Here is a 15,593-nt window from a genome sequence, read left to right as displayed (position 1 = left end):
TCATGCTGGCCACATGACCTGGAAAACTTGTTTTTAGACAAACACTGGCTCCTTCGACCTGAAAGCGAGATGAGCGCCACAACCCCATAGTTGCCTTTGACTGGACTTAACCGTCCAGGGGTCCTTTACCTTTACCTTTTATCATGAAAGTCATTGCATGAATAGAACTTTGGTAAACATGGAGAATTGCCATGCAGTGTACAGAGGATCTTCAGATAAACTCTTGATCCACTTCTCTTAGCCGTCTCATAACTGGCAGCTGTTGTATGGTGGGAATGACAGCAACTACCAAAGTGCCACATATTTGTTCATGTTAGTCTAGATTTGATTGCAGGCTACATGTCTTGGAGGGCTGTCATGCTGAAACATGCTGTCCCTCTCCTGTGGGGACGCTGCAAGTTATCTTCTTACTTAATGACATCTTCATAATCCATCACCACCATTGTCTCCGTTCCACATCATTTTTCAAGCTTTTCCCTTCTCAGTTTAGCTCCTTGCAACCTTCACAGTCTTCCTCTGTCTCAGTCCTCTCAGGGATGTTCACTTTCCTGTTGAGCATATCTGGGTAAGGTGAAGAGGCAAGAAGAGTAAGGCCTTCACTTGGCCTGACAAACATACTGCAGCTGCTTGTTCTGAAAGTGAGTAGGGTGTTTGCTACATAGGAAAAGGAGTCTGAAAAGAGCTGTATGCCTCACGTCAGTGTTCAGTTACAGCAGGTAGTAATTGGCAACTGTTTTGAAATAAAGAACAACAGCTATGTGAAATTATTTCTTGTGCAAGGGTGGTATATAAATTCAATAGATAATAATAATAATAAATAATTAAGGAACATCTATATCCTCTATAGTTAAAAGTGGAAGGATAACAAATAGTTCTGTATGTATTTACTATTTTCTTCCTATCTTTTTTTTTGTCTCTTGTAGTGTTTACGCTATGTTTCCCTATAGTGTTCTTCATTGGTCTTCTGCCTCAGGTGAACACATTTGTCATGTACCTCTGTGAACAATTAGATATTCATGTCTTTGGTGGCAATGGTGAGTTGAGCTTCCTTGTTTTATAGATAATTCAGCAAACGACTTTCAGATCTGTTTAAGAAAAGGTAGTTTGAGGGCTTTATCCAAAGGATCAATTTAAGTACATTCCTACTTCATTTTAGCCTTTACAGATGGCCCTTTAGGTCCTCAGTTTAAGCAACTGCCTGGCATTCAAATGGTTTTGTTTTCTGTGCACTAAACGGTCTAGTACAAAACTGTGGTTCAATTCAGACATAAATGCCAAATCATACTTTGATGCCATATGAATATGCTTGGAACAAGCCTTCCTCCTCCATGCACTGTGATTCCCTCTCTTCCTGTACTGGTATGCTGCTTTATAGTGCAAATTGTAGTTTGCCCGTTCAGATATAAGGGCAAACCATAGTTTGCCACAAACAAGGGAAAGGAAGAATGAACTGCATGGTGCGAGAGGACAGGGAGCGCAGCAGGCTTGTTCATGTAGTGCCAAACCATGGTTTAGCATTCTCTCTGCCCTCAGCCATTAAGGAAGTTGTTGTCAGTTGCACTCCAGAAGCCAGTCAGCTGAAAGCAAAATTGGAAGGGGCTTCTACACATTTCAGAGTCATGTTTCATATATTCAACTGTATGGCAGTGCTCTCCAGAAGAGGCTCAGAAAGTTTGCCTTCATGCATACCAGACATGCCAATGACTTTGTTATTCAATAAAATCACATTTTCCTCAAAAAGGTATTATTGCCATTTGAGAGCTGATGAAATGTAATATCCCTGAAACAAAAATGCTTTCTGATGGAAAGCCTATAAATCCTGCATAGCAAAGGAACAGCTGCATTGTGGGGTCTGTAATAGCTCGTATGGTCTACTTAAGTTGGTTCAGGCTCATTGGGAAAAGCACATCTTTGAATTAACTTTTCCAGTGAAAGAATATTGCGCAACAGTAATATCACGCAATAAAAGAATCCTCAAAAGTAGCATAAGTTTAAGTGTGAGATAATCTGCTGTAAATCTTTATAGTGTTGTAGTAGAAACAAAAATCAAAGGGATAAATGTTTATTTCTTGAAACCTAAATATGTGTTCTTCCACTGTTAAGGGTTTCTTTTCCTAACAAATGTTTTCTTATTCTCTAGCGACAACAAGCTTGCTTGCGGCACTTTACAGTTTTATCTGTAGTATTGTGGCAGTAGCATTATTGTATGGATTGTGTTATGGTGCCCTAAAGGTGAGTGCTATATTTTTGAGTAGTAAATTTAGGCTTGATACTTGTACCACTTCATGAAACTAAAAGTTAAATGTTATTACCTGAACTTCCTAACATTTGTAAAAGGTGGATGGATGGAGATTGGTTTTTCTTCTTTCCTTGAAACACCAGAATTTTTATTATACACTGCCACCCCTCCACACCATATGGTACATCCCAACAAGGGAGGCCAAGGGACTACAGACCACAGATAAATTTTCTTACTCAGTACAAAATCAGAATGGAGATACATAACAATTTATAAAACATTCACAAATCCTTAGGAAAGGATGCTTATTTCATGCTCTGGTAAAGCCATGGAACCCACCATAAATGAATACCGTATTTTTCTGTGTAGAAGACTATATTCCTTCCTAAATTTTTGAAGTTTAAAATAAGGGACCGTCTTATACACGGATAGTGCATAGTACATTTTTAAAATTTTGATTCCCCTAAAATAGTCTTTTACATGGGGGCATGTTATACACGGAAGAATACGATAAATATCCCTTGTGCTCCACAGCAACACTAACAACATGGTGTCAGCTTGTATGCGAAAGCTGAATTGCACGATGCCATCCATATCTGAGAATTGATACCTGAGATATGCATACATATTTATACCCACCCTGTTTTCTTGATTGTACTTTGGTTTAACTGATTTTGATATTTCCCTTCAAGGTGGAGGGGAAATGTAATTAATTTATTTAAGGAATAATATTGATGCAGTTTATTTCATAGATACACAGGATTTCCGATTCTGTAACCTTAAAAAAGAATAATTTTTTTCCCCTATGGACTCTGATTTTGCCCACAGGATTCTTGGGATGGTCAACATATTCCAGTGCTCTTTTCAGTATTCTGTGGCATGTTAGTGGCAATATCCTACCATCTCAGCAGACAGAGTAGTGATCCTTCTGTGCTTTTGTAAGTAATAATTACCTCTTTGTATATTACGTAGAAGTCTTATTGCAATAATTGTGCAAGGGAGAGGGAATCTGTTCAGAAAACATTGTGGGGAGCAAAGGGCCTAAAAACTTTAGACAATCTCCACCTGATGCAAACAGTTTTCAGATTTGGCTAACGTGTGACCCTCCACATGTTGTTGGACTTGGCATAAGCCAGCATGGTCAATGGCCAGGGACAATGGATGCAATATGAAGGCCCTTTTCATAAAGGGGGACAAAGTGCAGATAAGTACCAATAGTTGTTTTCTGCTTTTATATATATATAAAAACCTTGATTTGTTTTTCTTTTTGGACTCAAATCAGTGCACAATCATTACAAAGAAAACATTTTCTTTTCTTTTTTTTAGTTCTTTAGTGCAATCAAAACTTTTCCCTACTTCAGAAGATAAAAATCCAGAGGATCCACTGTCTGAGGTTAAAGACCCCTTACCTGAAAAACTGAGAAATTCAGTGGTAAGTTGGCTCACTTTTGTAGCATACTAAGAAGACTGATATTACAAGGACACTTCTAATGATTCAGGTGTCCAGGGAATTATCTGTTGATGCTGTTTATGATGCCTTAAGTACCTCTGTCTGACAGTTGTGATACCAGTGGTTATTTTCCTTTATATTAGATCACTAACAAGAAAGAACATTAGTTATTTCAGCTGTCATGTCGATTTCTTGGGAAGGGGATTAAATTTCTTTATTGGGAGGGGTTAAATTATAGCGTGTAGACAATGATTATCATGAGTACTTAAAACTAAAAGAGAGAAACAGTTTTCTGGAACTCTCTTAGAAGTGTGCATGCACACGAAAGCTTATACCAAGAACTAACTTAGTTGGTCTTTAAGGTGCTACTGGAAGGAATTTTTTTATTTAGTTTTTTAAAAGTTATTTCTTTCTTCCTAGAGTGAACGCTTGCAGTCTGATCTGGTGGTGTGCATAGTCATCGGTGTACTTTATTTTGCTATTCACGTCAGCACAGTTTTCACAGTATTGCAGGTACCTTACTTTTCCCCTCCCCTTATTTTCAAAACTATCCTTACCAGTTTCTTTTGTATCTGCCTCCTGAACAGTGTTGTTGACTTCAGCATTTATAACATGACGGTGTTTGGGTTTGCTCAACAGCAGGGGATATTGGCTTTTGGTTTAAGATGTAGGATTTCTATTGACTTTTTAATGTCCCTTGTTAGTTTTCCCCAGTTCTGCAATGCTCAGCCTGGCAAACTCCCCATCCTTCGGGAACTGTGAGGAAGGAACATGAGGCTCGCCAGAAGATGCAAAAGATCTTGTAGTTCTCCATGTTCCTATTTATTGTGTTTCCTGGAGACGACTCTAGTTGGCATCAATCACACAAAGAGATGGATCTAATTGCATGAGCAATTGAAGAAAGTTAGGATGTTAAATAGTGCAGTGCACTGCATCTCAAAGACAAGTTTGCAGGGGCAGCATTCCTTGTATTGTGTGTATCAGCAAAAACGGAAACACGAGGAATATGACCTGTTTTAATGATACTCCCCTCCCAACAAAACTCAAAATGGTCCATTTGGAGACAGACATGGGTTGCACCAGGTGTTTCTGATATCTCTGGGATGTATCCTGAATAGGTGGGGAAGCAGTTGATGATGAAGGCACCCTTTCAGCCAGCGCTGCCATACTGCCCAAATTGAGAAGCACAATTCTGAAAGGAATTGCTATTGATTGTTTTTGAGACTGAGTCTCTTTTTTCCTTCTTAAATTTTTCCATTAGCCTGTCTTGAGCTATGTTCTGTATGCGTTGGTGGGCTCGGTTGGCTTTATGACCCATTATGTACTGCCACAACTTCGGAAACAGCTCCCTTGGCACTGTTTTTCTCACCCACTGTTGAAAACCAAGGAATACTATCAATTTGAAGTCCGCAGTAAGTAGTACAATTCTTCTTTTAAGACTCTGCCTATTCCCTAGGCATTTACTGTGAACTATAATTAATTACATTGTGACTTTACAATAAAACTGTTCTTCTCGTTTCCTTCTATAGAAAACTTAGTTTCTTGCAGTAAAGTTAAAACTTTGTAGCAATGGAAAGTAGTTCAGATATCTTACCTGTTATATTGGAGGGATGGTGGGAAAGAGGGGTCAGATAGACACCTGAGCTTGGTTTGTTTCCTGATACACTTTCCAGATTCCTATAGCATTCTGTATTGTATTTTGTGACTCCTCTTAGATGCTGCACATGTGATGTGGTTTGAGAAACTTCATATATGGCTTCTTTTTGTGGAGAAAAATATTATCTACCCTCTGATAGTCCTCAATGAGCTCAGCAGCAGTGCGAAAGCTATTGCTAGCCCAAAGAGACTGGATATAGAGTAAGTAGAAAACAGCACATAGGCACTTCCTTTACTTTAATTACGGTTTGTTTGTTTTTAATGTCCTGTTGCAAAGGCTATCTCTGTTGCTTGACCAGTCTCTTGAAACTCCAGATTCTTCTTTCTTAAAAGGGGTCAGGCATATTTAATGAAAGATAGTAAAGGGAGAAATATATCAAACAATTTATTAATCTCCAAGAACGTACTGAATGCAGATAAAGTGAAGAGTAAACTGATCAGCTTGACAAGTATATTTTCTCATTGCAGATTTGGTGCTTTAATGATTACTATTGCTGGTATGAAGCTGTTGCGTTCCTCTTTCAGCAACCCAACCTACCAGTATGTTACTGTCATTTTCACAGTGCTTTTCTTTACATTTGACTACAAACGTTTCTCGGAGACAATGCTGCTAGATTTGTTCTTCATGTCCATACTCTTCAGCAAGGTAATGTCAAATAATAATACAGTGCCCAAGCTCTGTGTTCCATAACTCTGTGGCAAAACGAGATGGCAATAGATCTTGCAGTTGGCATAGCCATCTTTTCCACAGTCTTGAAAGGCAACCTTAAAAAGCCACCAATTTTATATTTTATGGTAGCCCTACGGTCTTAAGAGTTTAACTGATGATCTTGAATACATTAAAAGTGGTACCAAAACATTTGTTATTAATAATATTAGGACATATACTGCCATCATAATATAGAATTTCGTTCTCTCTCCTTCCTCTTTTCCATTGTCTCCTGAAGGACAATCTGACCATTTGTTATCTATCAGAATTGATATATGATATTTTATCATGTTATCTGATGAACTGCAGATAGAAAGGAAGTTTATTCATTGTTGAATAGAGAGTCTCCACTTGTTTGGTTGAATATTTAATGTACAAATTTGACAGAGCATGGCATTCTCTTACATTTCATGCCTCTTAAAACAGAACCAGTTGATCGGCTGTGGCATACATGACGCACAGTTTTACAAAAAAATTTTGCTAGTGCCTCTAAAACTCCTCCTGGGAAATTGAAATCATACCTGTGTCAAGAATACAAGATCTGTGACCAAATTTGTTTTTTTTAAACATTTCCTTCTGTTTTCTTTCTAGCTGTGGGAGCTTTTCTACAAGTTGAGATTTGTATACACTTACATTGCTCCTTGGCAAATCACATGGGGATCTGCGTTCCATGCTTTTGCCCAGCCTTTTGCTGTACCACGTATCCTTTTTGAAAGCTCCAGATGTATTATGCTGACAGGGAAAAGAACTTTTGAAGCCTTAATATATTGTAAAAGTCTACTACAATGTATGATTACAAGCCACCCCAATCTCTTCTGAGCAGTTTCGATTGCAAAGCACTGTGATATGAATGTTTGTGCAGTGTAGCAGAAACATTGTTTTTGCTATAAGTTGTCATGCTTCTACACTAAGAACAGTAGTATATTACTTCATTTTTCTGTACAATGGTTGCCAAGTGTAGTGTACGATGCTGTTGGACCTTTCTAAATGACACAGATGTTTGAGCTATTGTGGTTGTTTGGTTTTTTTTATTCTGCCCTGACATGAAGAAATCAGAAAGAAAGAAAGTTGTGGTTTCCTTGACTTTCCTTCCTTGCAGATTCTGCAATGCTGTTTGTCCAAGCAGCTGTGTCTGCTTTCTTCTCTACTCCACTAAACCCATTTTTGGGAAGTGCAATATTCATCACTTCTTATGTTAGACCTGTCAAGTTTTGGGAGCGAGACTACAAGTAGGTGATTTTGAAGGCATAAAAAAACCTCCTTCTGTAGTAACGAGAGATTTTTTAAAAAATTAAAAATAAGTTATAATATGTGATGTTTCTGGATGCATGATGCTAAATTCCTAAAGTATGCCCTGCAGAAGAATTATGATTCTGCGCAGTCACCACTAGTTTCTTACTGTGGAAAAATATCCTCACTTCATCCTACCTTTAGCTGAAATCAGCAGAAATACTTCTGAGGTAAACCTCTGGAATCTCTCCCTGGTGAACTGTAGAAGTCAGAAATAACTCATCTTGGCTCTTAGATGAACTTCTTGTGCAATCATGTAGTGAAAAATGATTTCACTTGAAAACCCAACTATTTTAGTGTTTTACTTTGGCCACATTCACACAAAATGCTTAACCATGGTTAATCTGGTTAGTTTAACAAGCCAGCTTCATAACCAGTGGTCTGAAGTTGGCTTGCTGTGAAACTTGCAAGTGTTTGTTTTAAACTAGGATCCCTGGTCAAACATGGGACAGGATCACAAAGCTAATATAGGAGTAAACCCTGTTCTCTCATTTGTCACCTGTGATGTCAACTGGTGAGCAGGCAGGCGTGGTTTGGGGAGAAAGGCCTGTGTGCCAGAGGTTCCTCAGCCCTAATTAAGATGCGTATAAAACCTGGCCCAGTATACAAAGAGCTACTTGGGCTCACAGCAGCCACACAGCCTCCATGTAATTTTCCAGTTTGAAGACCTGTAGTGACAGCAAGTGCACATATTCGTCTGTTTGCTGAAAGAGACAGTATGCTATGCCTAAGCTTTGTTTTCACATCCAGAGAAATGCAGTGGAGTGCTGTGCCTCTGGTCTTAGTCTTGGAAGAGAGACAGACAGGGGGGGAAAATGGAGGACTGGAAATAGCAGCAGTTAGAACTTAGTTGCATTTTCTTAGCAGGGGTGACAAACCAGGTTACACTGGCTTATTTTTGTAAACAATTCATCTTTCAGCAGACAGAGCCTCAGGGAGTTGAGAGAGAATCACCAGCTGGGAAAATGCAAGAGGGTGTTTTACTTTTGGCATGGACCTTTTATTTCATTTTTCTTGGGGGAAGAAGGCATATGGTGGTAGAGAACCCATGAAGACTTGCCATGGTACATTGTGTAATAACTTAATATTTTATCACTTTCTTCAGCACAAAACGAGTGGACCACTCAAACACAAGACTGGCTTCCCAGCTTGATCGAAATCCAGGTAGTCCTTTAATATATATATATATATATAATTTTACATATTTATCATAATAACATCATATCAGATAACAAAAAACAAATACAATTCCCACAATTCCCTCTCCTCCCCACGACTTCCCTCAACTTCCTCTTCTGGTTTTTTACATATTGACTTCTCCTGCTTGCTTTATTGTATCTTAATATTAAATTCTTTAACTTAAATGTTGTTATACTCTTATCGTTTTAACATCATCTTTGTAGTTTCTCTATTTGTTTTGTTGATTGTAAGTGTTTACTCAAACCCTGCTAGTGAGTCCATTTCTTTACATTGTTTCTGTAGATACAACATAAATGATTCCCAGTCTTTTTAAAAGTCTCTATTGTCTTCATCTCTAATTAGTTTCGCCTTTTCGGCATACAGTGGTGCCCCGCAAGACGAATGCCTCGCAAGACGGAAAACTCGCTAGACGAAAGAGTTTTCCGTTTTGGAGGTGCTTCGCAAAATGAATTTCCTATGGGCTTGCTTCGCAAGACGAAAACGTCTTGCGAGTTCCTGCGGGTTTTTTTCCCTTTCCCCCCTTTTTCTAAGCCGCTAAGCTGCTTATCTGCTTATCCGCTAAGCCGCTAAAAGCCGCTAAACCGCTAATAGCGCTAATCCGCTAAGCCGTCAATAGGCTTGCTTCGCAAGACGAAAAAACCGCTAGACAAAGAGACTCGCAGAACGGATTCTTTTCGTCTTGCGAGGCACCACTATATTCCATCAGTTTGAAAACCAGGTAATCCTTTATCAAACCAAAGACCTGCTCCTGCTAGTCCGGGCTCAAACAAGCCCTGTGGTAACCTTCCAAAGCAGCCAAATTGGGCTTGGTATTTGTCTAAATCTGATGCAGGCCCCTAATAAATACATATACGTTTGTAGTAATACTTTTTGAAATTGTGTTTAAATTAACAACAAATAGTTTGTTATCTGTTATCAATAAAGGACAGATCTTTCAAAATGTTGTTTGCCAAAGAACTGTAGATATGAATCGAAAAGTTTAGTTTAGACTTAATGAGATCTGGATTTTTCCTTCCATCTAGGTTCAGACGACAATAACTTGAATTCAATCTTCTACGAACACTTAACTCGATCCCTTCAGCACAGCTTGTGTGGAGACCTGCTCCTTGGGCGATGGGGGAACTATAGTACCGGGGACTGCTTTATCCTTGCTTCTGACTACCTCAATGCACTAGTACACCTTATAGAGATAGGCAATGGATTGGTCACCTTCCAGCTGAGGGGGCTTGAATTTAGAGGTAAAACTAACTAAATGAAAGTTCCACCAATCTCCTTGAAACTGTGTTGCAAGCTAGTTACTTAAGACTGGGCATTTGGTTTGATAGACATTTTAAATATGTGAATGTTTGGTAAAGGCAACAGATGTAAACAAGCTTCCTCTTCCAAGCTTAGTCCAATTATATATTGGACAATTTAAAACTTGGCATTCATAAATGCTTGAAACAGAAGCTGATTAGATCTTTGTCATTATCAGGCAAATGTAGCAATTTCTTGCCTCTTTCTACCGGGCTGTAGCATTGTGCTTGCGAATTTGAGCTGTGACCCATGTGTGATATGCCTATAATAATTTCTGGTCTACTTTGTACAGCTGTTGCAGTTACTGCTTTGTTGCTGTTACTCTGCACAGCTGTTGTAGTTCCTTTTTCATCATTTCAGGAACTTACTGCCAGCAACGGGAAGTAGAAGCCATCACTGAGGGTGTGGAAGAAGATGAAGGGTTTTGTTGCTGTGAACCTGGTCACATCCCTCACATGCTCTCTTTCAATGCTGCTTTTGGCCAACGCTGGCTAGCCTGGGAGGTTCTGGTAACCAAGTATGTCCTGGAGGGCTACAGCATCACAGACAACAGTGCTGCATCCATGCTTCAAGTCTTTGATCTTAGAAAGATACTCACCACGTACTATGTCAAGGTGAATACAAATCCTAGACCTCACGTTTGCTATTGAGAGCAGAAAGTGTGATCGTTAGTAACTGAGTACTACGCAAAAAGCAGGTGATCTGTAGGCGAAAGCAGTCGAACCATCTACCTCTTCCCATATTTATTTTTATTTTATTACTATATGTATATCCCACCCTTCCTGCAAAGAACTCAAGGTGGCATACATAGTTCTCCCCATTTTATCTTCACAAGAACTCTGTGAGGTAGGCTAAACTGAGAGACTATGAATGGCCCAAGGTCACTCAGTGAGCTTTATGGTTGAGTCGGGATTTGAATCCTGGTCTCCCAACACTCTAACCCCGTGGTTTCCAACATGGGGCACATGCCCCACACGGGGGCAATTAGATTTTTAAGGGCTGGCAATTTGAGAATGACTTATTAACAGTGAATGGCCTTTTAGGCTTCCTCCATGTGAATAAGAGTTCACTTTTTGAATAATAAGAATTATATGTCACCGGAGGGGGGGTGGAGATCAGGATTTTAGAGATGCTTAGGTGGGGCATGGCCCAAAAGGGGTTGGGAACAACTGTTCTAGCCGCTACACACTGCATCTCACAGGAAAGAAATGTCAAATGTATAATGTGATTTATCAAGCTGTTGATGTCCATATTTTGTTTATTGAGACTTGCTGTTCTACTTATTGGGCTGGGTCATACGTAACACTAAACCGTGGTTTAGCGCTACATGAATGAGCTAGAAGAAACAAGTGAAGCCTCAGGCTCACATTCTTCTCCTGCTATATGGTTGGCAGATGTGCTTCTTTCTTTACCTGCTCTAGTCATGCAGTGGACACACCAGTTTGATAGCTTTGGCCACTTTACAGCATGTCTTTATTTCCTTTCATCATTTTTTTCAAGGATGTATACAAACCACCATAAAGAATTGTGGTCAAGTCTACATGCCTTTAACCTTTTGTCTTTACAGGGTATCATCTATTATGTAACATCCTCCCCCAAGCTAGAGGAATGGTTATCAAATGAAACAATGCAGGAAGGTTTGCAGCAATGTGCAGACCAAAACTATGTTGATGTGGATCCTACATTTACTCCTAATATTGATGAGGATTATGACCACCGCCTAGCAGGGGTCTCCAGAGAGAGTTTCTGTGTCATTTATCTCAACTGGATAGAATACTGCTGTTCTCGGAGAGAAAAGGTAAGCATCTTTTAATTATTCAGGGATCCTGGAAGATATATTAGTCTGTTAGTATTTAAATCCCAACTAAAGTTCATATTAAAAGTTAAAAGCACACAAGGAAGTGATTTTTCATTAAAGCAATGTAAGGAAAGGAAAGAATAAAGAGCCATGTTGGAGCATGAAGTGGAGAAAAATGTTCATGAGCTGATATTGTTTCAGGCCAAGGTTGATGTAAGACATAATAGCAATATTTCCTCTGGTGGTTACTTCTGTTTTCCCTAAGCCTTTCACTTTTTCCTTTACTTGAAGCCATTGAATGCAGATAAAGATTCTTCCCTGGTGACTCTTTGCTATGGACTGTGTGTTCTTGGCCGGAGAGCTCTGGGGACTGCTTCACATCATATGTCTAGGTAATGTAAATCTCTTACTCTAGAATTTTACAGAAGAGAAAGTTCGGGTCATTTAAATCATGTAATTTGCACATATGCTTCTATCCTTTGCCCTAAATACTTTTTTTAAAACTGCTTTTCATATTGTGGGCAGGATTCACTTAGCGAGTGCCATCAAGGTTTTCTGCTTGTGCAGTGGGCCTTCCCCCACTCCACTCCCCTCACACATCCTCCCCAGCTTTGAAATTGACTTGGGGAGTATATGAGAACCCCCAGAACAACACAAGCAGGAAGGAGAGGGGACCATTAGGTTTGGCAAGCTGAATTGTTTGCACTGATGGAATGATCAAAGGAGCGCAATGTTGAATTCTTCCCTGTATCTTTAAATTGCTGTACTCTGCCCTGGGACCTTTGAATGAGCGTATACTTCACAAAGCTTGTGTGAGACAGGCCTCAAGATCTGAGTAGCTGACAATTGTCTGCAGGAGAAAGTGAGAAATGACTATTATTGCAGTGTATTTAACAGGGATGGCAAGCCTAGCGTTATACAGAAAATGTATTTCCTCTGTGTGCCCAGCATAGCTGAGGCAAGGTCTCATATAGAGGGTTTCAAGAGACCTGTTTTCCAGTGGAAAGCTCCACCTGCTTAAAATTAATGACAGTACAGCATTAAACAATCCGCCTTTATGTTGCTGGTTTGTTGTGAAAATGAGAAACACAATCATAGTGCCTAACAAACCTCCAGGGATGGGAAGGAGTCCCAGATTCCACCTGACATTAAGAACAGGATAAGTCTAAGAAAAACAACAATTGAGGGAGGTGAAATATTATGGGATGGTCAAATCATGGTAAAGATTGGTGTGAAATTGCTGTTTGTTTTTCAACAAATTATGGACTGCAGTATAGTAAAAGCTCCCAAGCTAAAACTGCGGCTTTTGGCCTCATCAGCCAGAATGATTTAAGCTGCTGTCTGCAGGGGTACTTGGAGATGTTTTGCTCCTTGGGCACTTCAACATTCCCCTTCATATATAGTTAGGGCAGAATTTAGAAGTGATTGTTGGCAGTTTTCTACTTCCCTGTTTACGTTTGTATGTAATGGCACTTCTAATCTGCATTGGCAGTTGTGAGTATGGAATTGGAAGTGTTAACAGATTCTTTTCGACACTTTTCTGCTCACATGGAATGTTGAATAGCCTGCTTTAACATTTGGGGTTTCTTTTCCAAACTAAACAGTAATTTGGAATCCTTCCTTTATGGGCTCCATGCATTGTTCAAAGGGGATTTTCGTATCTCATCGATTCGAGATGAATGGATCTTTGCAGACATGGAGTTGCTGAGGAAAGTAGTCGTCCCAGGAATACGCATGTCATTAAAACTACATCAGGTATATAAGGACTGCTTGCGCATGGATGCATCAGGGCTAAAAGGGGCGTGGGTTGTCTTATTCAGGCTGTCTTCAAGTGCTCTGTTGCACAGCTATAGTATGGAGACTTGACAGTTATAAAGGTACAGTCTGAGGGGCAAATGGAAATGATCTGTTTTTAGTAATATGCAAGGAAATACATAATGTGAAATTGGGTCTACCAATAAAGGACAGTAATAATTTGCTTATTGCTAAACTTTGGGGTGGAGCATCGTTAATTCATTTACACATTTTTGAAAGTTCAACCCCACCCCCACCCCAGTTTATTAAGGTGAACTTATTCAATTACAGTCTTGGGTACCTTTTTTTCCCCCTCCCCCAAAAAGCCTACCTTTGAAAAATCTTGCTTTGACTGAAGTGGACTGCTTTTTGCAAGTAACTTAAATATTTTTGTAGAATCCTTAAGTAGTCATATTACAGTCTATGTAGCAGTCTCCAAAATATTTGATAAATTAACTCTTTTAAGAATTATGTTTTTAATGTGTATGGATGACACCATAAATAGTTTTGAGGGTTAGTGAGATCCTACTTGTTAAGCGGAACATAATTTTAGGTAAAAGGTAAAGGACCCCTGAGAGTTCAGTCTCAAACAACCCTGGGGTTGCGGCACTCATCTCGCTTTACTGGCCAAGGGAGCCGATGTTTGTCCACAGACAGTTTTTCTGGGTCATGTGGCCAGCATGACTAAACCGCTTATGGTGAAACCAGAGTAGCGCACAGAAACGCCATTTACCTTCCCGCTGGAGTGGTACCTATTTATCTACTTGCACTTTTATGTGCTTTAGAACTGCTAGGTTGGCAGGAGCTGGGACCGAACAATGGGAGCTCACCCCATCACGGGGATTTGAACCACCGACCTTCTGATCGTCAAGCCCTAGGCTCAGTGGTTTAGACCACAGTGCCACCCGCATCCTGGCATAATTTTAGAGTTCTTTAAAATGAAATGCTGCTCTTTTCACAGTGAAGAACCTACTGAACAATCCTTTCACTCCTCTATTTAGGATCATTTCACATCTCCAGATGAATATGATGATCCTGCTGTTCTCTATGAAGCCATCACATCCCATGAAGAAAATCTGGTCATAGCTCATGAAGGGGACCCTGCTTGGAGAAGTGCTGTCCTTTCCAATTCTCCTTCTCTGCTTGCCCTTCGCCACGTAATGGATGATGGCACCAATGAATACAAAATAATCATGTTGAACAAGCGCTTTCTAATCTTCAGAGTCATTAAAGTAAGTTGCCTGACTCACAAAAAAAAAAAAAAATCATGAGTTGCATCAAATGTGTGAGCTTTCCCAAAATGATGGTGAGGCTGGTGTTTTTTTAGGGAACCCTGACCATTAGGTCCAGTCGTGACCAACTCTGGGGTTGCGGCGCTCATCTTGCTTTATTGGCCGAGGGAGCCGGCGTACAGCTTCTGGGTCATGTGGCCAGCATGACTAAGCCGCTTCTGGCAAACCAGAGCAGCACATGGAAATGCTGTTTACCTTACCTACTTGCACTCTGACATGCTTTCGAACTGCTAGGTTGGCAGGAGCAGGGACCGAGCAACGGGAGCTCACCCCGTCGGGGATTCGCACCACCGACCTTCTGATCGGCAAGTCCTAGGTTCTGTGGTTTAACCCACAGCACCACCCGCGTCCCGGCTGGTGTTTTAGTTACTTTTAAAAGCTGGATTTGTGTATTTATCTGACTCTTGCCTGCCCTTCACTCTGAGTGCCCAGGGCAAGTTGCAGCAAATAAGTAATACCATTTTAAAAAACCTAAACCACTAATCCAAAAGAGTCATACTATTTCAAGGTAGATTGTTACATTTCGACACATAACAGTAAATGTACTGAGCCTTGCGTTCCAAACTTTGGAAAAGTGTGAGTTCTGGTGAAGAATCATGTGTATTTGTCTGCGAGGAGTGAAATAGGCCAGTTGACTTAAAGACGTAGGCTGAATGAATTTTTTCTCTGTCTTTGTGTGCTATGTGCTTGCCACTTTTACTTTCCCCAGTGACATTTTCCCCTATTTCTGTGCTCCTGTAGGTCAATAAGGAGTGTGTTCGTGGTCTTTGGGCTGGGCAGCAGCAAGAGCTGGTTTTCTTGCGCAATCGGAACCCAGAAAGAGGGAGCATCCAGAATGCAAAGCAAGCTTTAAGAAACATGATAAACTC

At 40.1% G+C, this 15,593-nt stretch overlaps 1 protein-coding gene across 1 annotated transcript in view; it reads left to right on the top strand.

Annotated features, from left to right (window-relative positions):
- Positions 1-15,593, top strand: part of PCNX1 (pecanex 1) — an 82,893-nt gene that overhangs the window by 59,404 nt on the left and 7,896 nt on the right. The window contains exons 15-32 of the mRNA XM_081839062.1: positions 924-1,034; positions 2,141-2,232; positions 3,068-3,177; positions 3,566-3,671; positions 4,110-4,202; positions 4,951-5,101; positions 5,405-5,546; positions 5,814-5,991; positions 6,646-6,754; positions 7,154-7,283; positions 8,450-8,508; positions 9,567-9,782; positions 10,201-10,454; positions 11,408-11,638; positions 11,930-12,030; positions 13,243-13,393; positions 14,434-14,664; positions 15,466-15,590. Coding sequence (XP_081695188.1) covers positions 924-1,034; positions 2,141-2,232; positions 3,068-3,177; positions 3,566-3,671; positions 4,110-4,202; positions 4,951-5,101; positions 5,405-5,546; positions 5,814-5,991; positions 6,646-6,754; positions 7,154-7,283; positions 8,450-8,508; positions 9,567-9,782; positions 10,201-10,454; positions 11,408-11,638; positions 11,930-12,030; positions 13,243-13,393; positions 14,434-14,664; positions 15,466-15,590 — 2,590 coding nt within the window. The remainder of the gene's footprint in view (positions 1-923; positions 1,035-2,140; positions 2,233-3,067; positions 3,178-3,565; positions 3,672-4,109; positions 4,203-4,950; positions 5,102-5,404; positions 5,547-5,813; positions 5,992-6,645; positions 6,755-7,153; positions 7,284-8,449; positions 8,509-9,566; positions 9,783-10,200; positions 10,455-11,407; positions 11,639-11,929; positions 12,031-13,242; positions 13,394-14,433; positions 14,665-15,465; positions 15,591-15,593) is intronic.

The sequence above is a fragment of the Podarcis erhardii genome (assembly GCF_964252035.2).
Source record: "Podarcis erhardii genome assembly, chromosome: 1".
Lineage (NCBI taxonomy): Eukaryota > Metazoa > Chordata > Lepidosauria > Squamata > Lacertidae > Podarcis > Podarcis erhardii.
This window is presented reverse-complemented; position numbering and strand designations above follow the sequence as displayed.